At 34.6% G+C, this 27,682-nt stretch overlaps 2 protein-coding genes across 4 annotated transcripts in view; one reads left to right on the top strand and one right to left on the bottom strand.

The window, feature by feature from the left end:
• LOC149781765 (protein RER1-like) overlaps positions 1 to 16,556 on the bottom strand; it is a 32,017-nt gene extending 15,461 nt beyond the window's left edge. Inside the window, exons 1-5 of one of the 3 annotated variants that reach the window (XM_089935900.1) lie at positions 16,441 to 16,556; positions 9,482 to 9,566; positions 8,844 to 8,948; positions 4,964 to 5,069; positions 1,866 to 1,944 (exon numbers count right to left, since the gene is read on the bottom strand). In XM_089935900.1, the coding sequence (XP_089792026.1) occupies positions 1,866 to 1,944; positions 4,964 to 5,069; positions 8,844 to 8,948; positions 9,482 to 9,553 (362 nt within the window). In that variant the 5' untranslated portion in view covers positions 9,554 to 9,566; positions 16,441 to 16,556. Of the gene's footprint in view, positions 1 to 1,865; positions 1,945 to 4,963; positions 5,070 to 8,843; positions 8,949 to 9,481; positions 9,567 to 15,930; positions 16,371 to 16,429 lie in introns of those variants that run through there. The other 2 variants (XM_089935901.1, XM_089935902.1) reach the window with 2 other exon arrangements.
• Positions 16,557 to 19,197: 2,641 nt separating this feature from the next.
• The window catches only part of LOC149781764 (caspase-2-like), a 54,293-nt gene continuing 45,808 nt past the window's right edge, over positions 19,198 to 27,682 (top strand). The window contains exons 1-2 of the mRNA XM_089935898.1: positions 19,198 to 19,295; positions 24,731 to 24,902. Of these exons, the coding sequence (XP_089792024.1) occupies positions 24,771 to 24,902 (132 nt within the window). The 5' untranslated portion in view covers positions 19,198 to 19,295; positions 24,731 to 24,770. The remainder of the gene's footprint in view (positions 19,296 to 24,730; positions 24,903 to 27,682) is intronic.

Raw genomic sequence — 27,682 nt, 5'->3', positions numbered from 1 at the left:
TCAGGACTCAAACTCAAATTCATTAGAACAATTCATTACTAGGACTTCTAATTTTTTATTCTTGGATTATTTTTGGATTTGATTCTTAAAACTAAGTTCTTTTTCCTCTTTTTTTCACCTTGTTTTTCAAGGGAAATAAATTATTTGTTAAATTTTACAAAGCTTGTTGTCTCCACTCTTTTCTTGTTACTGTTTATGAGAGCCTAAACACTTAACAACTGGTGTGTGTGTGTGATTTGGATTTTTAACGTAGCTTTAACAATTTTTCAGTCATATCGCTACAATGTCTGCAGTGTGACAGATTACAGCAATGTCTTGCACTGGGGCATCATGCCGCAGACATGAAGCATGATGTCCCACCCAGTCACATTATCCTGACACCAGGCCGACCAGTCCTAACAATAGCCTCTTAATGCCGAGTGCCAAGCGAGGCAGTTGTAAGTACCGTTTTTGTAAGTCTTTGGTATGACTCAGTTGGGGATCGAACCCATGACCTCCCGCAACTGAGGCAAACGCTCTAACCGCTAGGCCACTAGAGTGGTCGTAACAACTGGAAACAGGTCAATACATTTTGTGCACTGTAACGGTAGGCAAGGGTTGTCAGACACTTGCTTCAATCTTATACAGCCAGTAGGGGTAGCTAACACTGCTCCAAGAGTTTTATGTTGACAAGTCAAATTCAAATTTGATGTGTTGTTGTTATTGTTATAGGGATTAACGCCATTTTTCAGCACAAGATAGGCTATGCATGGCAGGGAGTATAAATGGTGGAGGAAGAACCCAGGAAAACCCTGGAAAGAACCACCGACCCATGAGAAGCTACTGGCAAGCTTTCTCACATACACACACAGATAGAAGTTGAGATGGCAGTGATCCGTAGCAGTGAGCGCTTTAGATCATTCAGCCACTCGGGACCCCAATTTGATGTGGAGCTAAGTCACTGAAACTGTGCCTTCTGACCTAATGCACTAACACTCCTACAGTTAAAGCTAGAACAGCCTGGAATGAAGTTAACCTGGAAAATTACCACCTCGAGTACACCAATATGTCTTTCCTTTCTAAGTTTCTACTCTATAACTTACCACCTTTTAAGATGAAAAACTGTTTTATTAAATATCAGCTACAGATAAATGCCATTCAAACATTAATTTGAAAGCCAATAATTTTCCTAGTGCATGTAATAATTGCATTCTTACACATAAACTGCATTGCACTTATATTCAGATGAATATATGAAAACAGTTAATTGCAACTACAAGTACAGGTGTAAATAATGAATCACTTATGTGATGTGATTTGGAATTTTAACATAGCTTTAAAAAAAAATTCAGTCATATCGCATGATGTCTGCAATGTGGCAGTTTATAGTGATGTCTAGCACTGGGGCATCATGCCGCAGACATGTAAGCATGATGTCCCACCCAGTCACATTATCCTGACACCAGGCCGACCAGTCCTAAAACTAGCCTCTTAACACTGAGTGCCAAGTGAGGCAGCTGTTAGTACCAATTCTGTAAGTCTTTGGTATGATCGAACCCATGACCTCCCGCATCCGAGGCAGACGCTCTAACCACTGGGTCACCGGAGTGGTCAATGTATCACTTAATGAATCTTGCTAATTTTTAGTTAAAACTAAATTCAAAATGTATTTGTTTGTGGAATTGTATTAAAATTTATGAATGAGAGCCAATATTTTTATCAACTGCAATGCTTTAAGACATATTTAACAAGACACAAAAATGCACTATGCATTTCTAATTAGAAAATAATTAGGTATGCTGCAAAAAAATCAATGAAAAAAGCACTTTAAGCATTATATGCACAATATGGTAGGAATAAAGAACCACATACAATGATGAACTTACCAGAATTTAAACTCTGGAAGTCGCCTCATAAAGGGTCGAAATTCATCAGATGTTCTTGTTGGAAGTTGAGGGCCTTCATCTGAATTGACATTTTATTCAATTATTACAAGGCTCCAAAGTCAGCCACAAAAAATCAAAAACTAAAACTCAACAAAAATAAAAGTTATATAAATATTTGACAACAGTTAAATTTGACCATTGCAAAGATATTCAGCAAATTATATCCACTGAAAGAAGTGTCAGCAAAAACATTTATTGAATTTCAAGTCACATAGCAACTAAATATCTTGTGACAGATAGACGGACATCATGATACACTCCACCTTATGGTGGGCAGGTATAAGGTCAAAAATATCAAAATTCCTCCAGGATTCATTAATTTGTTTCCATGAAAGAGTTATAATCAATGATGGAAGCATGAAAATACATTTTCATGGTTAATTTACTTGATCTCTGATTAGACAAGTTCTTCATTAAGAAAATTCCAAACTGATAATGAACTCATGTTAAGACTCATCTACTACATCAAAGGAAAGAATCTAAATCTTGCAGGTCATCAAAAACAGCGACTGTGAATGTAGTTATTTTCATAGGCATTAATTTTCCTGATTTTGGAAAAATGACATACTCTATATATTTGCTAATAAGACAAGTCCAACTATTTGCCTTTGGACTTGATTTGCATGCGAGTACAAACAGTACCAGTGCTCCAAGAATCATTATTTTGTTGTTTTTTTGGATAAAGGCCCCGGGCTGGTGACTTTAAAAGAAATCACACACCCTGACTAAAATTCCACAAGCCCTTACTCCAATCATATGTGCCCAAAAGAGACCTATCCTTTTACTATTCACACAAACCTACACTTTAAATATGTAAATAAATATGAAAATAACAAAATCATATTAGAGTGACTTGTGTGCTTATTCATATCTGAAAGTATTTCATGCAAAGCAATGTTTTTCTCCAAGTCCAGATGTCAACCATTGTTCACCAACAATGTCCTTCTCACTCATTGAATCAGTATTTGAAGCTTGTCTTGATTTATAGTTTCTCTTTACATTTTTGATGTTGTTCATATGTACTGCTTAATATGTTTAACCAGTGTCACATTACAGACAGTTCAATTATTATTCATTAAACTTTAACTTAAAACATACTGAATGACATAACAACAATTAAACAAGACAAAAAAAAAATCAAAGTACTTTTTGAGCTTAGTGTTTCTGCCCAATCATTTTTCAGTTGGTCTCCTTTTTATTAAGGAAAGCAGATTTGCAATCAATCACTCAAAAGCCATCACAGACCACAACTGAGTCCGTTATTACTTGTAACACTTCAAAAAAGTACCACATTTGGCCTAAACGCCCCAGATTACAATAATAAGGTAGTCAATTTACAGCCAGTTGTGTACACATGATAGTATTAATCTGATTACTCAGCCAAGCATCACTGCACTAGTTCAAATAACTGCTAGAATATTTCCAGTCCCCATATGGCTGGTTTCTGCAATATGTGGATAGAAATAGTCTTGAGTTCGTTTTTTATTCAATTTTTTTAAATAAAAAAAGTGTTCATTTTCAAAGCAGTGGATTTCAACTGTAAAACAGTATGTGCGGTGGAGGTCTTTAAAAACAGCAATTTTTCCTACTGCCAGTAGAATCACATGCATGTTAAAACCAAGTGAGAGTCAATTATAGGTATAACCCATGCAATCTGTTCCCCACTAATAGGTCACGTTTTACTTTGTACATAAAGTTTACAGCTTTCAAAAAAAAAGGACAGTAAGTAGATGATCTTCATCTTCAGATGAAAATTATTAATAATTTACATGTCTTTCAACAACTTGAAAATAAAATTCTGTATTCTGTTTGTACGATAAAAGTTTTCTCAGTCAAATTTTTACAGAAGTTTTTTCTCCAAGCCCAACAGGCACATGGCTTATAATACAGTAGGAGTCTAATATGAAGTTAGATGGGTCCAAGATGAAGGGTCATCCAGTTGTTTTAGCACTGTACTGTACAGTATTCTAATAACATCAAAAGTATGGCTTGACAAATGCATATTCCTATTTTGACTTTATTAAGCATGTTTTGACTGCAGTATTGCTCAAGAAAGGACAGCAGCTGCAAAAACCAGTGCAAAATATTGGGATTCTCAGAGAAATATCATCATGCATCCCAGGTATTTTGTTAAAACTTAAGTTTGTGGTTTAAATCAATGCAAAAATAGGATCTTAAATTTGCATTATTCAGCATGACCACACACACAGGCAACAAGAGGGTGCATCTTCAAAAGACTCCCAATACAGACAAAAGGAGATAACTCTTCCTATATGTATTAACATAAGCAATACTGTTTGTGATGTATGTGTGCACATATTAGAAAGACAGTAAACTTCACAAAATATACCTAAATAATCATTTCTTAATCAGTGAATTTCAATGACATCACCAGATTTGAATATTCCTTGCATATCTGATCATTTGTGCATCAATACTGTACATAAATTAGACAAAAATAGCCATTCCTTAACAATTTGGAAGAAATTTACAAAATCCTTGTTAACCACCCATTGTAACATTACTCAGATGCAGAATTCATGGAATCTTTGTTCACAAAGCAGACAGTGTAGACATTACATCAAATAAGTTAAATTCTTGGGCAGAAGAATCATTTTTCACTAAGTATTTAAATTTGAAGCAACCAGAATTTTGATCTGAGTTAACCATGAAATCCAAGATGCTGAATGCCCTTGACACAGAATGATTTCACTATAAAGCTCTATAGTATTTGTACCTTGCCTTGCAGAGATTCTAAAATCCAGACAGTGTTAGCAATATTAGGGTTACTATTTGGACACATACCGTAGGTACTTGCATATAAGTTGAGTTAAACTGCCAACAACACAAACCTGATCTGCTGTTGCATAATGCACTGTCAGATTCATATTTATGTTCTTTTTTCTACTGAGTACTTCTAACAAACTGCACAGACCCAGATCTGTTGGGGCCTTGTGTTATTTGGGTCTGTACAATTTATGGCTGATCTTTACTTACAAATATATATAGTACTTTTACAATGTATCATATATTCTCACCATCACTATCTGCACCACCTGCTACTGGCTCTATTTTGGGGGTCAAAAATCCTATAAATAAGTTCAGTAGATATATTCCCAAGGCATACGTCACTATATACCAGCCCTGAAAAATCAAAAGAAAACAAGTTTACCCAAGCAATGTCATAATATAAAGAATAAAAGTTAAACATGGAGGTCTAACTTTCTGTACCATTATTAAAATTCTTTGTAAAACTAGGATGCAAACCTTAAAATATTTTTACATAAAATTTTCAATGTTGTCAAACTTGCAATCCCCAGGCTTGTTAAGAACTGGGAAACTGTAATACAATCTGTATGAATGATCGAACAGTTGAAGATTTGGTAAAGGGTAAACTTGTGCATGAAGATTTTGACACCATTTTTGATTATATCCAAGGTGATGTGAATAAGTGTGATTTTACAGAAATTTCAATAACTCCCAAGCTGTGTGTGACACATGTCAGAGAACTGGCATATATGACCCAAGTATCTTTCTTTTCAGGTAAGGAAAGACCACTGGATAGCCTGCGGTCGTTCCATACCCTCAAAAAACCACATTGCTGTAGTAATTCAAACAATTCTACTATTCTGAAAATTCCGAGGATCAAGTCCTTTATGCATGCCCAAATGATAATGCAATTATTGCTTCCATAAAAGTTCACATTGTTATCTCCCTTGATTACCATCACTCTTTGTGCAAGAACACAAGAAAACAAGGTAATTGCATTTGAGGGGGCACTGTTCCAGTGAATCTACTGAGTGGATGAGTGTAATACTTCAACATATAAAACAAATGAAGAAAAAAACCTAAGTACTTCAGATTATAGATATAATGGAGTAAAAAAATTAAAGGGAAATTACATTTTTAACCTTAAATGATCAAAAGGATAGATTCACTTGATCAATTTTTGCAAAGAGGAACGATTGCTATAATTTTACTCAAACAATTTTAATGAAATGAAGTAAATGATTTTTCATCTCCTGTCAATAATATATAGCAAAAAATCATGAACCTTTCATGAAATGAATGATAGGACTATCAGCTCATGAAGAAATGTTCTCCTTTCATTATCATTACTCCATGGAAAATATATGTGCTATGAATGTTTCATCATACTGCCTTCCATGCTTTAAAATGAAACAAGTGTCAATTGAGTCAAGTGACCATAAATTGCATTAGAGCATTAAACTTCACACAGAACAATACATTTTATATTAATCCATAAAAGTAAAATAAAATATTAAAAACTAGAATGAATTCTCAAACTGTATAATAGCCTTCCAAACATTCTTGACTAATTCCTAAGAAATGTGAGAAATTATCATTGGAAGTGAAAAGAAATTCAAGAGAAAATGAAATGTAAACATATTTTTTTTCAATAAAAAGATCTCAAATAATCTCCAGCAATTTATCATCTAAATAAATAGTATTTAGGCTGCTTAAAAAAATATAATTCAGTTTTTGATTTTGCTAGTCTTATAGACTGCACAAGGAAATATCCAATCAAACAGATGAAGATACAAATAAGTAAGTAGGTGAAAAAGTAGATATAAGAATGCATGAACATTTGAACAATAAAAAATGTTCAAAAAGTGAGACAAATAGTGTAATTATCAAGTAAGTAATGTACACACAGGAATGAGAATAAACATGAGGATACATAAATTAAGATCACAGAGATACAGGATTATAAAATAAATAGAAAACTAAAAGTTTTATTCAGGAAATTAAACTTAATTTCACAGACTTTTCATTATTATGAAACCTGCTAGGGAAATACAGGTGCAAGGTCTAAACACATGAATGAACTGATGTTACTTTTGAATGGTTGGTTAATTTACTGTTTTTATTAGACTGAGCAACAAAACAATTATCATCTGGCCCTTATGCAAATACTCTATAAATTTCCAACATGATTGACAATCCACTAATTTCACCTAATTTGAAGACTTAGAGACAATAAAACAAGTGTTTATTTAATTTAATTTACCACTACCATGCAGTTTGTGTTGTAAACCTTGTGTTCTCTGTACACGCTGATATGAGCTGAGCAACATATTTTAGTAGGGCATAACCGACTTTTGATCCGGAAATCGGATTCCACCGGATAGTATGAACTTCCGATTAATCGGAGTCGGACAAGGCAGGAACGACCGATTCGGATAATAAAAATAATAAAGTTGAATTTCTATAGTACCGTGTCTAACACTGCGTGTCATTCGATAGTGCATTAATAAAGTTAAATAATAAGTCAGAAAAGTCCAATATGGTCAACACAACGGGGTGAAACGATAATACTTAAGTTAGACCGAAAGATTTAAATTTATTAAAATATATAATACAGTCCTACCCGTTTATGTCAACATCCTCAATAATGAAGGCATAATATTGAATACATTGACACATGCTAATGAGGTATTAAAAGAAAATGATTCCGCAAGAGGCCAACTTTATAGGACCAAACAAAAGCCTGTTTTATTTTTATTTGCCCGCGATATTAAAGCATGGCGGCAAGATCAACTAATTGTTGAATAAAGTACAGGATGGAACTGGCCGCTTGCCGACATAAATGATTAAGGCGGGAAAATAAAAGCCTGGCGGCAAGATCAACTAATTGTTGAACAAAGAATGGGTCGGAACTGGCAAAAAAATAAAAAATTTCATGGATTCTTTGTCGCTTTGAACTTCGTTGCATTTTGCTATAGTCCTGCCATATCCTTCCCCTTGTGACATCTGTGTGATATGCAAAACGTGTGTAACACGGTTTAAAAAGTTGATTTGAAAAACCTTTTAATTTAGCATTTCCGATTAATTGAATCGTATCCGGAATCGGAAAAATTTCATGCCCAAAATCCGGAATCGGAAATCAGTAGAAAAATGCCAATCGGTTATGCCCTATATTTTAGTTTTTGTAACACGTACCATGATTCTAATCACTGTCATTTGTTACATGATGTTTTACTGCAAAATTGCAATGTATATCAATGTCACATAAACTCTGCCCTTAGCTAATTTAATTGGTTGGTTGCCCATAGTTAATTTAATTGGCTGCCTTTGGCTAATTTCTTGGTTGCACAATATCTAATTTAATAGATTGGTTATAGACACAAAAAGGATTTTGTAATTTTTACTAATAAATTTAACAGAGAAAAAAATATAAAATCATATAGTTTATCCTCCCCCCCAAAAAAATTTCCATCTTTTTAGCTATTATTGATTGAGAAAATAAAAGGGCAAAAAGTTTTATAACCAACCAATCTGATTACCTCTAAACAAAGCTTAGGCATGGGTTTGCAGGAATGTGTACAGCAAGTCAATTCACAATGAATATGCATTAATTCAACATTTGGACATGATTCTGATGTTAGCGAGATAAATGATTAATAAATTGACTGGCGTAAGTCATGCCTTGCCAAGATTCTTTTGCTTATTAGTATGCATATTTGAAAATGCCAGTGGTATGGTGCACCATCCTGGCAAGTTCCTTTGCCCAAATAACACAGAGTCCCCATACATAACCATCCAAACCAAAACCAATCCCTTTAGTTTTGGCCCAAATCCCTGTTGCTTCAATAGCATGAACTAGTATTCTTGATATGTAAATGTATTCTGAAACTTGGTCATCACTTATCTTCCAGCTGCAACTTCTTGCCTCTTACCTTGCCATTCAATCCTCTTAATTTTGTCTCAAACTCAGGAGAAACACCACTGTGAGAATGTGTTATTGTAATAAAAACTTAGCAAATCGTGTCAACAGCTGGTATCACGTGTTTTCAAAAGGTTTAGCATTGTAATAAGTATCAATACAAACTGAAATACAATCATTTATACAATTTTTTGACAATGCACTTCTCTATTCAATTCCTGTCACATTACCTGTAAAAAATAGACTCTAATGAAGTAAAAAACTGTCAGCAGTAATGTGAAGGCCCATCGTAAGGGAAGATGTGGTGTTGATTTATCTAGTAGGGTCTGGTATGTCTGAAAGTACAAAGCAAAAAGCTTACATTATACAGTATTACTATTCAACGATGTAAAATATTAACTGATTTTGGATTAGTTATAAAATAATCACCAACTTTGTGGTGTAATTTTCTCTCTAATTGTGCAGATAAACTGCATCTGATAATTCAATTAAATTCCATACTGTTTTAATACTGAGACCTTCTTTCACACTAGCAAGAATCCTGATTGGGTGTTTGAAAGTCTTCTGGTTCATTATATCCATAATGAAACTGCACAATTTTACATCATGGTTTCAATCTTTTATATCTTTAACTTACTCTTTTTTTCTGGAATGGATACATTGTTTACTGACACAAAACATGACAAAATTTAAAGAACTTTCTAATTAAATAATTATTATCACTGGTAACTTAACCTCCACATAATTTACTCAAAACTTAAAACATTCATGGGCAATTTGAGTACCTGAAAAATGACTAATGTATGCACTTAAGATGCGAAAAGAGCTGTACAGTAGCACACATAAAATACAAAAGACAATATCTTACAATATTCAGTCTCCTGAAGAATGTTACAACAGGATTGTTAGGTGGGCCTTTATCTCCTGGAGATGAATCCATGAGAAAATGTCAGCTATAAAATAAAAGAAAGATGCATAAAATACGATGCTACAGTTGTTATTTCTCTGCATTTTTCACAGATTATTGTTTATTAGCTTTCCCAATCACCAGGTATTTACTCTGAATTATGAGTTTTTATTGCCATATAAAAGCAAATATCAATATTTCATATTTGCATTGTGATTATCAGATAATTTACAAAGTTTTAAGGGGCCCCAAGTGGCCAAGTGCCATCTCACCTCTGTCTGCGTGGGTTCAAGTCCAGGATTTGGCCAATATGGGTATGTGAAAAAGCTTGCCAGTAGTATCTCGTGGGTTGGTGGTTCTTTCTCCACCATTAATACTAGCTGCATACATAGCCTATTGTCTGCTGAAAAATGACGTTGAACCCCACAACAACAAAGTTTTAAAATTTGCGATACACAATTGCTGTTTCTTAGTTTATTTATTGTGTAAATTTTCAGTGTTCAGTCTGATCAGATAATCAAGGCTTAACGGGTAGGCATAAATTTAATAATTACAAGGCCATGCCGTCTTGATTTTGTACAGATAACTGGAGATAATATGAATTAAGTCCCTTTCTCCTCTGGTGACACTGTACCAGAACAACTGACAATAATGGTTGAGATGCACATTTTTAATACTGGACACTATCCCTCTGACTCTGGGTTCTCCATGGGTTTTTGAAACTTTCAGTCTAGGAATCCTTCATGGAAAAAATTTGGGAGTCATAAAACATAGGAGTAAGAATAAGATGACATTTATTTCCCTTGACTTAATAAAGAACATTAAGTATGTATTGTTGTCACCAATATAAAAGTCATCAAATTGCTAGAGTTCATTGACTATGAAATAGTTAGTGTTATTATAAAAGTATGAAAATTAAAAGCAAAGTGGTAACTATGAGTGCTTGTGATGTTACATCTATAACAATTCGCACTGGCTCTTTCTTACACCAAAATAAAAATATGTTTCCAACCGGCTAACTGTCCATTTCTTACTGCTGACAAAAGCACCTTTTGTCTCCCACGTTAACAAAAACTACCTGCCTACCCTCATTTTAAAACCAGTGCAATAGAAAACACATTTGTTGCCCTATCGTTCTTGATCCTCATGTACTACAAGAAAGAATTATTTATATAACAGATGCTTTCAGAACTTATAGCAGTTTGGGAATTTGGGTCTAGTTAAAGGTGTAAGAATGGAGGACATCTTCCAGATCAGCAAAACCACACAAAATGCCGGATACACACTTGGCATCGTGCAAAAGGTACTGCTCCACGTTCTGTGAAGGCATCTATTTTATAAACAGGTTTAAATGCAGCCATGTGTGAGCCAGAGAATGCAAAGTTGCCATGGAGATGCACACATCTGATAATTACTGACTTCATGATGATTTATGATGATTAGCACTGAAGTTCTTATTTCCTCCAACAAACAAAATAAATCTTTTCATCTTGGCACAATATTTGTAAACATGGTATACCCTAAAATGCTTTTTCTTGTTGTTGTTGTAGGGTTTAATGTCATTTTTCAGCACATGATAGGCTATACATGGCGGCCAGTATTAATGGTGGAGGAAGAACCCAGGAAAACCTGGGAAAGAACCACCGACCCACAAGAAGCTACTTGCAGTCTTTCTCACATACCCACTTTGACTGAATCAGAGACTTGAACCCACGCAGACAGAGGTGAGATGGCAATGATCCATAATGGAGAGCACTTTAGACCACTCGGCCACTTGAGGCCCCCTTTAAAATGCAGGGGTCCCAAAACCTGCATAAGGATTTAATGTAGGATAAACTAAATTGTGCAGAATAAGCAAGGTATCAAAGAAAACTCACATGAAATTAGTCTTTTTGCTCAGAATCATGATAAGGCATCAAAATCAATTAACATGGCTTTTATAATCTCCTTACCTACCAAGTTGCCATTGCAACTTCACCTAATCCATTTACAATCACTTGGACTCTGATAACATGAACGCTATTTGAATGATACTCTTTGTACAAACATTAAATAAAAGAGATATTTGCCAGGAGAAACAAACTTACATAACAAGTATGTGGTTATTGAAAGTTTAATAAAGTTTAATGTGTAAAGAAAAATATGCATATTATTTTGCTAATTTTTGGCATCCCTGAGACTAGTTTCTATATTTCTCTACTAAGATATATATATATATATATATATATATATATATATATATATATATATATATATATATATAGTAATGGTAACTCAATTCATTTTCACATTAATACAAAACCCACACCATATCCACTGTTCTCAAATTAAATCTTGTAATTGTTGCTGACTAATGAAACAAACCTTCATTTCTGCTGAATTAGAATAAGATGATAACTGACATTACAAGAGTGTGGATTATTGTTTGGTCCCATAGGGAAAAAAACTCAAATATTTAGGTTGCATTTTTATATACTTAACAGGGAAAAATAGCTCTATATATGTACATAAAGTGGGAAAAGATCAGACAACAAAGTTACTGTTGATGATCCAAGAATGCTTAAGAAAGAGATTAATCAATACAGCAATGCCGACCTGTCATCAACATTGCATTTGGAAGGATCGGAAGCAACCAGGTTATGCAGGCATGTTGTGCAAATGAGTTCAATCATCCACTCGATTTCATGATGAAATTTATTTTATCAGTATAGCAGAATAGCTAATTGCATTTCTTATAAGCTTGGTAATTTTATATCTAACAGAAAGTGTTTCATTCCAAGGTAATGTTCAATTTCATTTTGTTTAGGTAACTGCTTAAATTGTCATTTTTAAGTAAGAAGGCTTGTGTTGTTCTATTCTAACCAAACCGAAGGTGCTAAAAACAGGTGGACCATAAACACACTGAAATTAGTTCATATATCATAAATACATGTACATATCAGTATATTAAAAAAATCTTCTAAAAAGTAGGGTCCAGTCTATCACATGAAGAATTTAATAAACTATTTCTTTTCTTTCCTTATCTATAATATTCGTTATTTTCTAGCAGTTTTTGTACCATGTTTATACTGTATATAAAACTGTCTTAAAGATGATTATTTAATTTTACAATTTGTTCAAATCACTATAATAGTTTATGATGAGTAACTGTGCATACAAGACCTATAAGACTTTGACTATTAACTGGATTAAGAAAATACGACTGACCTATTGTAACAAATAACAAGGTAGTAAAACTTTTTTATCAACATGTGTAGCTTTCGTTGTAACATCACAGCACATAACATTAAATCCAGATAACACCTATATGTTGATCTCATGCAAAAATATCCACATACTTTAACATTGATTTTGCCATATGTACTTCTTGGAACATGTAATTACTATCCTTCCAAAGGAATATGGATGTATGACAATCAAAATAAACTGAATAATTACCATTTTAACGTATGTAAACATCCAAATTCTAAAAAATGACACCAATTACTGCAATGGTTGGTACTGAATGCCTACATGACCTGTAGGACTTTTACTGTAGTAAAAATTGCAAAGTTCACAGCGATCAATAATATTTTGTCTGGAAATTTAATGACATTTAATGTGTAGAGCAGGGCCTTCCATTAGATTTAAAGTTGGAGGGTGAGTTGATAAAAGGAGGCAGGGGTTTGAAGATATCCCCAAACAAGGATGCAAGTTTCTTTTGATTGTTTTGGTGGGTATTAAATAAAAGTAGCCAGATAAATCACCCAGCTCCCGCCTAATAAAGAAAGCCAGGCAAATCACCCAGCTCCCGCCTAATAAGGAAAGGCTTGGTAGAGCAATGAAGAATCAAGGCTGAATAGATGTTGGTTAAACTACTTTAATATTAAATTTTATAACAACACTAAATTTGCTTTAATTTGAAAGCACATACGTCACCACCTTAACATCTGAATCTGAATGTATACAGTGTAGGGTCAGTTACTGCAAAAATCTGCACCAGAAGAGACAGACTACTAGGATGTTAGTAGTATTGTTCATGAGCTGTCTTGAAGTTCTCCACTCAGTGTGCGACACAACACTGTCACTCGGATGATTCCAGTCCACAAATGTATTTACGAAGAAAGAATTTCTAAACTTTCTGTTCTACATTGCCCAACTACAAAACATCTAGTATTATTTGTTATTAGTTTTTGTACAATGTTAATACATTCAAAATTTGGAAAAGATTTGGCTTTAATCTGGTGTTTATGTCTTAATGGTTTTAAAAATATATTTGGTGAGAGAACTGGCACTAACTGCTCAACTACTTTATAGAGATATGTCAAACAAATCCTCCTATGCCTGTCTTTGAGTGTTGGTAGACCCAGGTTATTTGACATTTTGTTGATACATCCTGCTTCTCTGGTTTTGTAGTCACCAGATATAAATCTTGCTGCCTGGTGATGAACCTTCTTAATTCCATCAACATCCTTAATGCAATACGAATCCCAGACAACAACCATACTCTAACATGGATCTGACTAGTGCTAGATAGGCAGTTTGTCTACATTTCTGCGGACAGTATCTGGGGTTTCTTTTAAGAAATGATGGTGAGGTGTTTGATTCCTTGGTCAATTTGATATGTGATTTCCAATTAAAGTCCTCAGTTAGTGTTAGTCTAAGATAGGGGTTTTCACTGACATGTTGTAGCATGTGGTTATTTAATGTGTAGAAGTGAGATGATTCTCTTGTTACTGGTCATACTCTTGAGATAACATTTTGTGGCACTGAAAGTCATACCCCAATCAGTTGCCCATTTTGTGTGGGTTGTGAGATCATTCTGAAGGGTGTGGTGGTCACTCGGTTTTTGAAATGTTCTGTAAAGGAGACAGTCATCTGCAAACAGCCTGACCTGAAATTTCACAGAGCCTGGAAGGTCACTAATATGGCAAATGAAAAGGAGTGGTCCCAGCACGGTTCCCTGAGGGACAACAGTCGATCGTGACTGCTTCAGATGATTCTCCATTGACCACCACTTGCATGTGTCACTTTGTCAAGAACATCTCTAGCCAACAGCGTTTTGGCCCAGTGATTCCATAGTTTACCAACTTGAACAGTAATTTATGATGTGACATAGTATCAGATGCTTTTGAAACATCTTGTATCACTAAGTCAGTCTGTATTCCTTTGTCACTGTTTTGAAGTAGATCATGCATTGTTGTGAGGAGTTGCATTTTGCAGGAGCATCCCAATATAAAGCCGTGGTTCAGTTTAGTGAGAATGTTACTTTTTTCCAAATGATTAAGAAGATGCTTACAATGTTGGAAAAGTTTAGATGTGACTGATATAAGGGAAACTGGTTGGTAATGTTCGGCAAGTTGTACATCTCCTTTTTTGAATACAGGGGCTACATTTGCATTTAGCCTGCCTGTTGGTAAACTTCCAGAGTCAACAGACAATTGGTAAATAGCTCACAGTCCAGGGGCTAGCTGGTGAACAGTTTTTAGGATTAGGTTGGCACTGTTGTCTGGTCCCCTTGCTTTGAAGGTATTTATATTTGACAAAAGCTTTTCATTGCCTTCTGTTGTTTTGGTAAGGCATGGTAAGTTACACTTGTAGATTTTTTCATTTTTGGTATAGTGTTGGAAATATATTTGGTGAAAAAAGATTTGAACTGGTCAACAAGTATTTGAGCTTTTCCTTTGCAAACATTTACTAAGAAACTTTTTTCTTTTGTGGTGGTATGCCAAAATTGTCATGTTTTCTTGATTTAATATATCTCCAGAATCGTTTAGTGTTTTTATCATCAACTTTTTGGGGGATGGTATTATTTATGTAGTTGATCTCTGTTAGTTTAAATTCCTATTTGCATGGTTTCTGAAATAATTTGTATTCAGTCCACTAATTTATCTTTTTTAACTCAGTTATAAAGAGTTGATTTATGTTTTACCACTGTCTTCAGTTGTGACTGAACCGTGATTTTCATGTTGTGTAAAGCTATGCTAGAATACTTTTGTCTATGATTGTGCAAATTGTGTTCTTAAAGTGAGACCATATATTTTTAACATTTTTGTTTCCTTTTTGGTATTAATCATTAACTTCTTTTATAGCTGTATAGCTTCTAAGTAGATGGCGTCCGAGTCAGCTTTTGAGTATACAAGTCATTTCCTTGGTTTTTGCTTGTTGAGGCATCATATCAGAATCTGTTACCACTCTAGCATGATCACTAATGTCTGGGTTGCTGTATGAATAGTCTTACATTGTTGTAAGACATATCACGTTATTTATGTTTTAGTACTGCGTCTTACTACCCAAATAACAGCCTTATATAGCATGTTCCGATGTCGGTTGACATTGGAACTTGTAGTCAAAGTTTCAGGAATATTTTACACACTTGGCAACCCATATGGACACTCTTTCACAAACTGATATGTAACTAATATACTTACTGTGCTGTTTTTATCCTGGTGGAATCAAAATCTAACACTAGCAAATGGACGAATGTTCATGTTTCATTGACATACATCTGACTTTGTTGAAATGCGATGGTAGTTAAAAACACGCTATACAGCGCCATTAGTTAAGTAGTAAGACCCAGACGCCCAAAACATAAATATCAGCGTCAAGGTCTTACATGTAAGACTACTGTACGAAGCTTTCACTAGAGATGGGTTGTTAGCAAACACCAAAATGCACCTAGACACTATACAATAACGATCAGTTTATACAATTATACAAAAATATGTAAATGCGGCCAAATGTACATTTTCATTTAAGAATGCAAAATCATGGACCTAAAATCTACCAAGGGTTTCAATAGTGTTACTGAAACAGTTGGGGGTGGGGAGTGAGTGCTAATAATCGAATAATAATCAACCATATATAAAAATACGATCCATTATACACTGAAAAAAATATTGTTATGTTAGGTATTATACTGATAAACACCTGGAACATACAATATATCTTATTTACACCAGAATGGTTTTGTTTGGTGGAAAAATTGACAGGGTTACACGTCGGCTTTCTATACTCTCGCTACCAAAGTCACACATTTTATTTCCTGTCCGTGTAAGTATTAAGAAAGAGAAGGGATGGAAGTGGAACAGAACTTATGCAGGCTATGACCATATGGTATAGTTTGTCTTTAAAAACTATTACGATATAAATGACAATATTCTATATAATATAAAAAATGCACTTTGAGGTGTATTTTAATAATTGTAAATATTGTAACGGTCGGATGATGTGTGTGTGTTGAAAGAAATCTCGCCCAACCACCAAACTAAGGTACCTATAAATAAATCATTTACGTGGATATTAAGTCGTGTGAGGATGATCAAATTGGGCAGCGATTAATTTGATTGTTTATTTAAAATATGATCTTAATTGTATGATAATGCAAAAACGGCTGCTTGCGATTTAATAATGTTATCTCTCTTTCTCTGTAAACTTGTAATTGCTTCACCAAATAAAAATACTCTCTCTGCGGACGATTACCATCCCAGTTTCGTAATATTTTACTTTATACTCACTTTCCGTGTACGTTGAAACATGTAACTGAAATTAGCTTTAAGTTTACAGTGACTTGACCAATGCAAACTTGTTCGTTTCTTTAGAATTTGTTGTTTCTATTTTCATAAACTTTTATTTTTTATGCCTTTGTATTTCCTTGCGGCGAGTCTTTCTGTCATTGCTGTTTTGGGTTGTATGTCAAAAAATAAGTCACGTTAGGAATTGTCTTGCTGACTGACATCTTTATGCAAGAGTATGTGTAACGAGGTGAAATAGCGTGACTGAATGGATGCATCTTCATTTTCACCATGCACACACACACACACACACACACAGACACACAGACACACACACACACACACACACACACACACACATATATATATATATATATATATATATATATATATATATATATATATATATATATATATATATATATATATATATATATAAAGCATAATGTGCATAAAAATAAACAAATAAACAAATGTATGCTGGAAAGAATAAAGACACGATGAGATTCTAGACTTCCCAGTATAATTTTAGAAATCAATCACTTATTAAATTCATCAAACTGATCTTTAAATAGTTTTCACATGTATTAAAATGTCAATCCAAGAAAAAGAACTACAAGACAGAGACCTGGTACACTATTCTTCTGGACTTCAGAATCTAAATTAAGGTTAAAAACCAAACGATGGGGAACTGGATTTTAAGTAGCGATTTACGGCACCTAAGCACAATAGTGATTACATTCTAATACCTAAGATAGATGTTCGAAAACTGTAACAATGAATTACGCAAAAACAACGGAATATAAATCCTTTGAAATAAGTATGAATGTGAAGGACAACAAGGCAAAATATACTAACTGAAAGAAAATAAAATTATGTAAAACGTACCAAGAAACAAAATATGTATGTATGTATGTATGTATGTATGTATGTATGTGTGTGTGTGTGTGTGTGTGTGTGTGTGTGTGTGCCGTGTCAAAGTTATGCCTTAAAATACTGAAGGCAAACAAATTACAAAAATATATACAGAGATGAAGGCGAACAAAGGTATTAATATGTTCTATATAAAATTCTAAAGAAAATAATTAAAAAAAAAACACACTAAAAACGCATGAAGGGTAACATCGCCAGGAATGCACCACACTCTAGCTACGTATTACATGTGGAACCTATTTTTCATAGGGCTGATAAGAGGGGTGGTGAAACCGGGGATATATCCTCGGGTCCCGGGCCCGTAAGGAGAGCCTGGGTCAAGCAACACTTTTTAATTTTATTTAAAAAAAAATTTTTTATCAGCTAGGAGAGGACCGGGTGTTTCTTAGACCAGGGCCCGTGATCGCTCTCTACGGTCCTGATTCTACACCCCCGAACCCGTAAAGAAGAGAGGGCGGGAATGATGGAGTGGGAGCGGAGTGATGTATGTTAATGTTTTTCCGTTTGGAGGCTGCTTTTGTGATTTTATGATCTATATTATGGGAATTCCGAACATGGTAATATTGAGACACACCCTCTAGTCATCAAGTTTACCATGGACTTACATGCTGCTAATGACATTTGCCATACATCATACATCTTGATGTAGTAGTAGCGAGCAATACATTTATATTTACGGCAATTTTAAAGTTATTGAGTGGACAAGAAAAAAATAAAGCAGTGATTAGTGATATTGACGAGAGAGAGAGAGAGAGAGAGAGAGAGATAAAATACCGACTTTAACTTTGATCTTTAAGATAGGATTCCACATGTGGATCACAATAAAGTCTCTAGTAACGTTACAGAAGTTACGCAGCAGTATGTGAATATGTATGATGTTCAGAAAAGTAAAAACATTAATATTTGACCTTGACGCTGAAAAAGGATTAAAAATGAGACGTCGTGTCTTAATACATCTCTGTTGTAAAAAGATTATCGTAGCTGCAAAGCTCTCTCTCCAAATTTTACTTTAAAAAATCAACGACCAAAACCAAATACTTTCAATGTGCATGAGAGAGAGAGAGAGAGAGAGAGAGTATAGAAAATGGCAAATTTATATTACACGATTTTTAATTTTTCTGTTGGCACCTCAATCTGTTTTTCAATAATAAAAAAAAAGAACACTGATAATTTTTTTGTTAAAGTTCATAGCACCCACAGGATCGGAGTTTTCTTCATTTTTTTACCTTTCTAATATTAGTAGCATTGGGTTTTCCAATTCAAAATGTGAAATAAATAAATACGCTATAATTCGTGAAAAAGGATCGTCAGAGTGAAACAAGACGTGACTATTGTCATCAAAGATACGGGTAACTTAAAAATTATGTGTTGCTAAACTATTCACAAAATCAAATTCATTCACGTTTTTTCACTTACATGTACAGTACTGTAATTGAAAAATATAAGTGTGACTGGGGGTTGGGGGTTGGGGTTGACACAGGCCAATATGTTCGTCATTTTGTTTTTGTTTTTCAGACATGACTCGTGGTCACTATATGAATTTTTTCTTTTTTCGAGTGTATCCGAGATGACGGGTCGGTTTAGATTCACAAACAGAGAAGGCTGGATACATGCATCATTATTCTCTTTCCAAAAGACTGACCACTACAGTATAGTTCGTTCCGCACAGCATCGCGAATGCTATCCGCGTCTGTGCTTCATTTCATGTCAGGGTCTCAAAATGTAGCTAATATTACAGAATTTGTTTCGTGCGTGAATGATTTAAACATAATTCATAATGACATACTATTCATTCGATACATGCTGATCAAGACTGATCCGTGGACGTTTTTATCCGCCATGTTCGTCCTGAATTTTGGAAGAGGCCATATTTGATACAGCAAAGAAATCAAAGGAGGCAACTACATTAGGACTGATTATAGCCAAATCAGAAAGCTGATCACTCATTAAAAACAAACTGACTTTCACAGTTCATGGCAGCATAATTGTTTTGGCTGTAAACAGCTCAGTCACGCTGTTTAAGCATATATTTCATCGGATTTCGCTTCAGACTGTGATGAAAAGAACTTTTACTTGCAAGGCTGCTTATCTTGAGCTGAGATGCGTCAGCTCCATTCGCAAATATCTTTCAGATGATGCCACTAAAACTTGTATATTCATTAGTAATTTCAAGTCTGGACTAATTGTAACTCAATTATGTCTGGTTCATCTCAATATCTACTTCAGAAACTTCAAAAAGTTCACAACACAGCTGCTCGGATCATACTTAGAGTACCACATTCAGAGCACACCTTCCCGCTGCTCTGTACCCTACACTGTCTACCCATTTGATCCAGAAGCAAAAACAAAATTTGTTCTCTGTGCTACGTTTTACTGATGGACTCTAGTCCAACCTCACCCATGTGTACACAACAGCAAGATACTTACGCTTGTCTTCTGACAATTGTATACTCATTATTCCCACTACGAAAATGAAGTAATATGGACAACATTCTTTTGCATACCAGGCCTCAGCAACTTGGAATGAATTGCCTGCTGAACTTAGACACAAAGACACAGTGATCCCATCCAAGAGTGCTCTTAAAACTCACTTATTTCGACTGCAAGAACAAAAAGACCTTAATGTTCCCTACCTTAAATATTTTCAGCATGTTTAAATGTTTTCTAATTTCATGGTGTTTGTTTTCTGTAATATCATTATATATGTTTTTTTATGTTATAGGTATTGTCTAATGTTGTAAAGCGCTTAGAGCTTCTAAAGATTAGGTGCTATACAAAGTTCTCATTATTATTATTATTATTAATTAATTAATCTGAATCACAAGAATAAAATATTCGGTCTTAAAAATGGGCCATAGATTAAAGGGTTTTGTTTGGGGCATTTATCTTGATAATTTCTAAAATTCTAGCCCCATTTTAAAGATTATTTTTTGGTACGTTATGAATCACTGGATTTTCTGAGATAAATGATCTTGATTTTTCACTGGAGTGAAATGATATCATATTTTTCTATTGACCACCAATAGATACTGGTAACATTATAACCAAGAAATTAGAAGTTATCCTTTGATGTTTATGTAGTCAAGCAGTAATTATGGCAAGAATTATGTTACTGTTTATATTTTGTATGTGAATAATCATAAAATACTGCAAAACAAAAGATAAACAGCTGACATGCAGAATCCAGTAAGAAATCTTCCACATCAGTCTGTTATCCATTTTGCTAGCTATTACATTTGAGCATAAAATAATAAGGAACATTGCTTACTATGAATGAATACAGGATACATTTCATCTCATGGATGAAAAACTTAAATATCTTCACTAGCAACTCATGAAAATGCAGTTTTCCACCCACTTAATGAAAATGTATGTTATTCACTTATTTGAAACAAATATTCCCTCCATAACATCCGATTCCCATGTCAGGATTCAGACAATTTTTGTTAAGGCCCAGTAGCATGTATAAAGTTGAATCACTGCCGTATTTCATATTAACAATCAATGCATATTACAATTTTTCTTTAATATTGGCACTTTATATGGGATGTATATTATTATGAATTGGTGTACTTTAATATTATAGTTGACAGTAATGACCAGTAATGTGGGTATAATAACTGACCAGACTTGACAGACATCATCCTGACATGAAGACTTAAAATTTATATGAATGAAGCCCTCCCACCCTCAGTAAGATGTTGTCACCCATTACTAAAACTAGAAACACCTTTAAAAGACTTTTTTTTCAAAATTACTGAATAGAACTGACCAAATTTTGCAGAAAGCATTCTGGCTTGAAGAACTTATAAGTTTATACAAAGAGTGCAGGTCTGCCATGATACTGAAGAAAGAAAAGTCTAAAAAAAAAACTTTTTTCAACAGATTTTAATCAAATTATGCTGTGTGCACACACACACACACACACACACACACACACACACACACACAGAGTATTATTACAAGGGGATTAATTTATAAACTGAACTCCAGAGTTTCCTGATTCAGTCCTTACCCCATTATGTGCCTGGCCATGGGCTTGTAAATCGGAAACCACCAAGATACCAACTCTGTAACTAAACATACATTTTCTTAGCACAGAAAGGTCAAGTTATTATTGTAACTTTTATTTGCCTCTGGGTCTCTAACTACACAATCATATGTTCAGTTCTATTTAAAGCCCTTCTTCCAACTTTTCTTCCCCCTCTCTCTCTCTCTCTCTATATATATATATATATATATATATATATATATATATATATATATATATATATAATATATATATATATATATATATATATATATATATATATATATATATATATATATATATATATATATAAATATACACACACACACCATGGCAAGGAGATTTCACTTAGTGAAAACATAATACATTTGGTTGAGGCTGTGAAAGGGCATAGTTTTCTTTAGAACTCTTCTTTGAATATTGCTTTTATATTTTGTATATTTGCACTTGTTAAAAATTTAATGAATTTGTCCTTTTTTTTAATCACATTACTAATGACTCATTCATTTTCTCTAATATTCTTTGACACATTTTTGACAGATTTTGTCTGGGGCCGTTGACCTGGATAGATTAATGTTATTAGCCACACTTTCAATCATCTTCTGTGATTTTAATTGTATCAAGTGTATTTTCAAGGTTCCTTTCTCCAAATTAATGTATTGTTTATTGTTTCAAGATGCTGATAAAATAGTTGTTTAATAGTCATCTTCATCTTACATTAAGCCACCATTGGTCATCTTTATCTTCACACTATGCCACCATTGGTCATCTTTATCTTCACACTATGCCATCATTGGCCATCTTTATCTTCAACTATGCCATCATTGGTCATCTTTATCTTCACACTTTGCCATCATTTGATGATCTTGATCTTTACACTTTGCCATCATTTGGTCACTTTTATCAGTACACTTTGCTATCATTGGTCCTCTTGATCTTCACACATTACTATCATTTGGTCATCTTTATCTGTACACTTTGCCATCATTGGTCCTCTTGATCTTCACACATTGCTATAATTTGATCATCTTTATCTATACACTTTGCTATCATTTGGTCATCTTTAGCTGTACACTTTGCTATCATTGGTCTTCTTGGTTGTTACACTTTTTTTGGTCATCTTTAGCTGTACACTTTGCCAACATTTGGTCATCTTTTTCTGTACACTTTGCCCTCATTTGGTCATTTTTATGTTCACACTTTTGCATCATTTGGTGATCTTTATCTTGTACTTTACTGTTATTTGGTCATATTTACCTTTACACTTTGCCATCATTGGTCATCTTTATCTTCAGTTTGCCATCATTTGGTCATCTTTAACTGTCATATACTTGCCTTTAAGTTGAATTCAAATGCAAACTGTACAGACCCAGATCTGCTGTGAATAATATTCTGGCAAATCTTGGTCCATGCAGTTTGTCTGGAGTAAGACCCTGATCTGATGGTGCTTTATGTGATGGCAAGTCAGGGTCTGTGTTGTTTGCATGTGGACTTGACTTATGCAAGAATGCTTTAAAAGACCATATTCTCTATGCACAGATTTACTGATAATATAGTGGTATAACCTGTTATAAGAAACCACCTGTCTCAAGAGACCATCATTTTTTGTCAGAAGGGACAGTCTTTCAAGAGAGGTTCCACTGTATATAGTAGTGTATATACTTGCTTATGAGAAAGGTGAGTCCAGCTGCAAACTGCACAGACCCAGGTCTGTCATTGCACAATGCACTGGCAGATCTGGGTTGCAGTTTTAGTAGGGGTAATCAGTAGCACATTATTCTGCAGCAGATTAAGATCTTTGTTTTTTTTCTTCTCAGTTTGACTCGACTTACAAGCAAGTATATATGGTCAATTTGGTATTAGTCTTAGTTGTGTTGCACTTCCAGAATGACATGTAACTTTGTTTTATTTACTATTTGTATCCCAAATTTGCATTATGAGTTACTTTACTGCTTGCTTCTTACCTCTATGTTATAATTTTACTGTGCAGAAATCACAGCTACAATTTTTTTAAAAGCTGCATTCTTTATCCAAGATGTAGATTGTCAAGGCAAGATTTAACTTTGCACACTGTTGTATGCTTCTAGACTGATTTAACAGCAGCAAAGTTGATAAGTTTATCTTGAATGATATTGTTCTGTCTTATTTGGCTCACTTCTATCTTTATTGCAGGGAGTTTCCATTCTTGCTGATACATAATTTTTGTCCTCCAGCCAGTAATTGTTCTTGAATTTTAGAATTCGATTGTGATTGATGTAGTCGGAATTCTGTCCACAGATTTAGACTAGGCTGACATGTTCTTCTCTGCCGCTAAATTGTTTATTTATCACATTACTGCTATGGCAAGGACCAATCTTCTAACAGCAGATTCATTGGTGGCCTTGTAAAAATTCAGGATTGAGCAGCTTCAAACTACTGAACACAATTATGTTGACTGACTTATGAATCTTGATGTCAAGTCAGATTCCATTTCTGCATTAAATTTTTCCATACAGTTGTTATTTACTAGCTATCAGAACTCACCACCTATAGTATCAGTTGCGCCGCTATTGAATTATTATGCAAACTGCAAATCGAATCAATCATTGTATGGTTGTTCTCTGCCAGTATGTTAGAAATAAATACAAAGTGGTAGAGAATTTTTGTTTGGTTCAAGATGCTGATGTAATCATTTGGTGTATAATAGTAAATTAAATACTAATTCTTTATAGCTATGAACTGGTAGATAGTGTTGACATATTTCTTCATTTTCAGGATATCAAACATTCAGCTTGCAGACACTGCTGTTTAAGCCATGAATAAGGAACACAGAGAGATTCTACGCAGGAGCCGGGTGAAAATTGTTGAGGACTTGATTATTGAGGAAATATGGGATAAGCTTGAGGAGAAAGAAGTATTTACCCCTTTGATGATTGAGTATATAAAGGTGTGAACTTTTTTCTTATCTGTTTAGTGCAGATGAGACGTAGATATCATTTTCGCTGTATTATTAGCTTGCTTATACCCCCCCCCACCATTTCCCCAAACTCATATATTTTTGCAAAGTGTTTTAAACTCATATGGATATAAAGTAAAATGAGATTTTGGTTTGGCCCTTCTTGCTTCATCTGTTGTGTATTAGGTGGAAAGAGTTGCCAACTTTTTCTAAAGAAAATAGCCATACTAATTTCAGCTAAACTTGGTACCAATCATTCAAGCTTTTTAACAGCCTTTATCATTAATGCAAACAATGCCAATCCAACATCAAGCACCAGAAAATATAAAAAACTTTGAACAACTTTTTCTTCAAGGCTACTAAACCAAATTGGATAAAATTTGACAGAAAGTATCCCGGCTTGAAGCCTTTTCAAATTTGTAAAAATATCACTGATCTGCCATCAAAATATGATTTTAGTTACCAAATAGAAAACCCGTTATTGTTTGTCAACAGTTGATATTCCAGCTTTCAACCAAGTTTCATGCAGACATGGTACTTAGCTTTCAAATTTGTTCACATGATGCTGAGCTACTATCTGCTATCAATTGTGTCCTGTCTTACTAAAAGAAACACACAGAGACCTTTACGTAACTTATTCTCAATAACTGCTGAACAGAACTTTATCAAATTTGACAGAAAACATTCTGGCCTGTAGACCTTTGAAGCTGATATAAATGATTTTGATTTGTCATCAGTTATGGCCACCATTACTATAATAGAAACACCTTCAGGTTCTGTTATCTATCTATAAATACATTGATGCAGTCAACGTTGCACTGACAATGCTAGTATTACGGTATCTATTTGTGGTTAATCTAGCAGCTCTCCTCTGAACCATCTCTGTCTTATTTATTAGGTCTTTATTATGTGGGTTCCATGCAGTTGAGCAGTACTCATGGCCTGGTCAAACCAGAGTGAAATCGGCTGCATTTTTTACATCCTCATTGTTGATTTGGAGGTTGCTGCACAGGAAACCAAGGTTTCTGTTTGATTTTTTTTCTCACTATTTTGTCTATATACCTTTTCCAAGAGAGGTCTCTGGACAATTACACCCCGAGATATTTTGTTGCCTGATCATTGGCTAACTTGTGCCCCAAAAGAGTATATTTGGACAAGATTGGTGATTTCTTCCTATAAGCTCTTAGGATGCTGCATTTTTCTGGGTGGAATGACATGCCTCAAGTTCTTTCTTAGAGGGCCAGTCAATTCAGGTATTCTTGAAGGATCTCACGATCCTTTGGGGCATTTGTTTCCCAGTAAACTATACAGTCATCTGCAAAAAGTCTTGTGTCGGATTTGACACTTGCAGGTAGGTCATTGATGAACACCATGAAGAAGATGGGACCCCAAACACTCCTTTGATGTACTCCACTAACAACCCATGCTGGGTTTGATGTTTCTCAGTCTATTATAACCCACTTTGATCTGTCTGTCAGGAAATCTCTGATCCATTTCAAGGTATAACCCCTGGTGCCATAGTGGTCCAACTTACAGAGGAGTCTTTCATGAGGGACACGATCAAAATCCTTACTGAAGACAAGGACAGCAAGTCATACTGCTTCCCTGTTTAAGGATTTGGCAAGCTCATCCACTAGGGTTTTGAGCTGTATTTCACATCCTATCCTGGCACAGAAACCATGCTGGCAGTCTGTTAGGATGTTGAAATGGTCTAGATGATGCATCTCGTTGCAAGCACTTTGCAGCAGATACATGTAAGGGAGACAGGTCTGTAATTACTGGCCATGAATTTTTCTCCATTTGTGAAGATAGCCATAACATTTGCTGTTTTCCACACATCAGGGACATAACCTGTTGAGATGCACTTTGGGTAAATATAAGTCACGTGTGGTACACACTCTTCTGCTAGATCTTTCAGGATCCTTGCTGGAAGCATGTCTGGTCCTGTGGCCTTCTGTGGGTTAACTTTCCACAACTAGCTGTATACACCTTCTTCAGTAACTTGAATGTCAGGCATTGGTGGGTAATGATCTCCATTTAGGCTTGGTAGATCACTCTTATCCTCTTGTGTGAAGACTGACTGGTATTGACGATTCAGTATGTTAGCCTTGTCGGATGCCTCTGAATGTAGTTTCCTATGTTTGTTGAGGGGTCCCACACCACAGATGTCTCTGCATAAAAACTTAATGTAGTTCCAAAATCTCTTCTGCTTGTTTGGTTGTTGTTCTTGATTTGGATTTCCAACTTCTATCAAGTTTTCAATATTTCTCCAGTAGGCCTGCCTTTCTAAGCACTGAAATCTTGCTTTTGCTTCTTTGTAAAGTTTCTGATCTCTTGCATTTCCTGTTGTTTTCCGTCTTGCAAACAATTTTGTTCCACCTTGTGTTTTGGGGTTTAAAAGATTTGTCTATGCAAGGATTGTTTGTTTTGTTTCCAGATAAGGTCATTGATGGTATAAATTTACATGTTCTCATCAAACAGTTTCCATGTGTCATTTGCTGAAAGGTTTTCTGTTTTATGTATGAATGACTCTTGTGACAATTTAAATTCTTCATGTATCTGGCCATAGTCTGCATTCTTGTACTGGAAAATTTTACAAGCTGCTTTCTTCACTTTCATTGGCTGAACTCTATATAAACTGCTTTATGGTCAACAATTTCTTGCATGACATCACATTTATTGAATAATGTTTTGTTGTTTGTTCTTGTACTGTATAGCCTATCTTGTGCTGAAAAATGGCATTAAACCCCACAACAACAACAACAACAACA

Source organism: Sinohyriopsis cumingii, chromosome 15 (assembly GCF_028554795.1).
Source record: "Sinohyriopsis cumingii isolate HCF-2022 chromosome 15, ASM2855479v2, whole genome shotgun sequence".
NCBI classification, from domain to species: domain Eukaryota; kingdom Metazoa; phylum Mollusca; class Bivalvia; order Unionida; family Unionidae; genus Sinohyriopsis; species Sinohyriopsis cumingii.
Note: the sequence above shows the minus strand (reverse complement) of the source record. Positions and strands in the feature narration are given on the sequence as shown.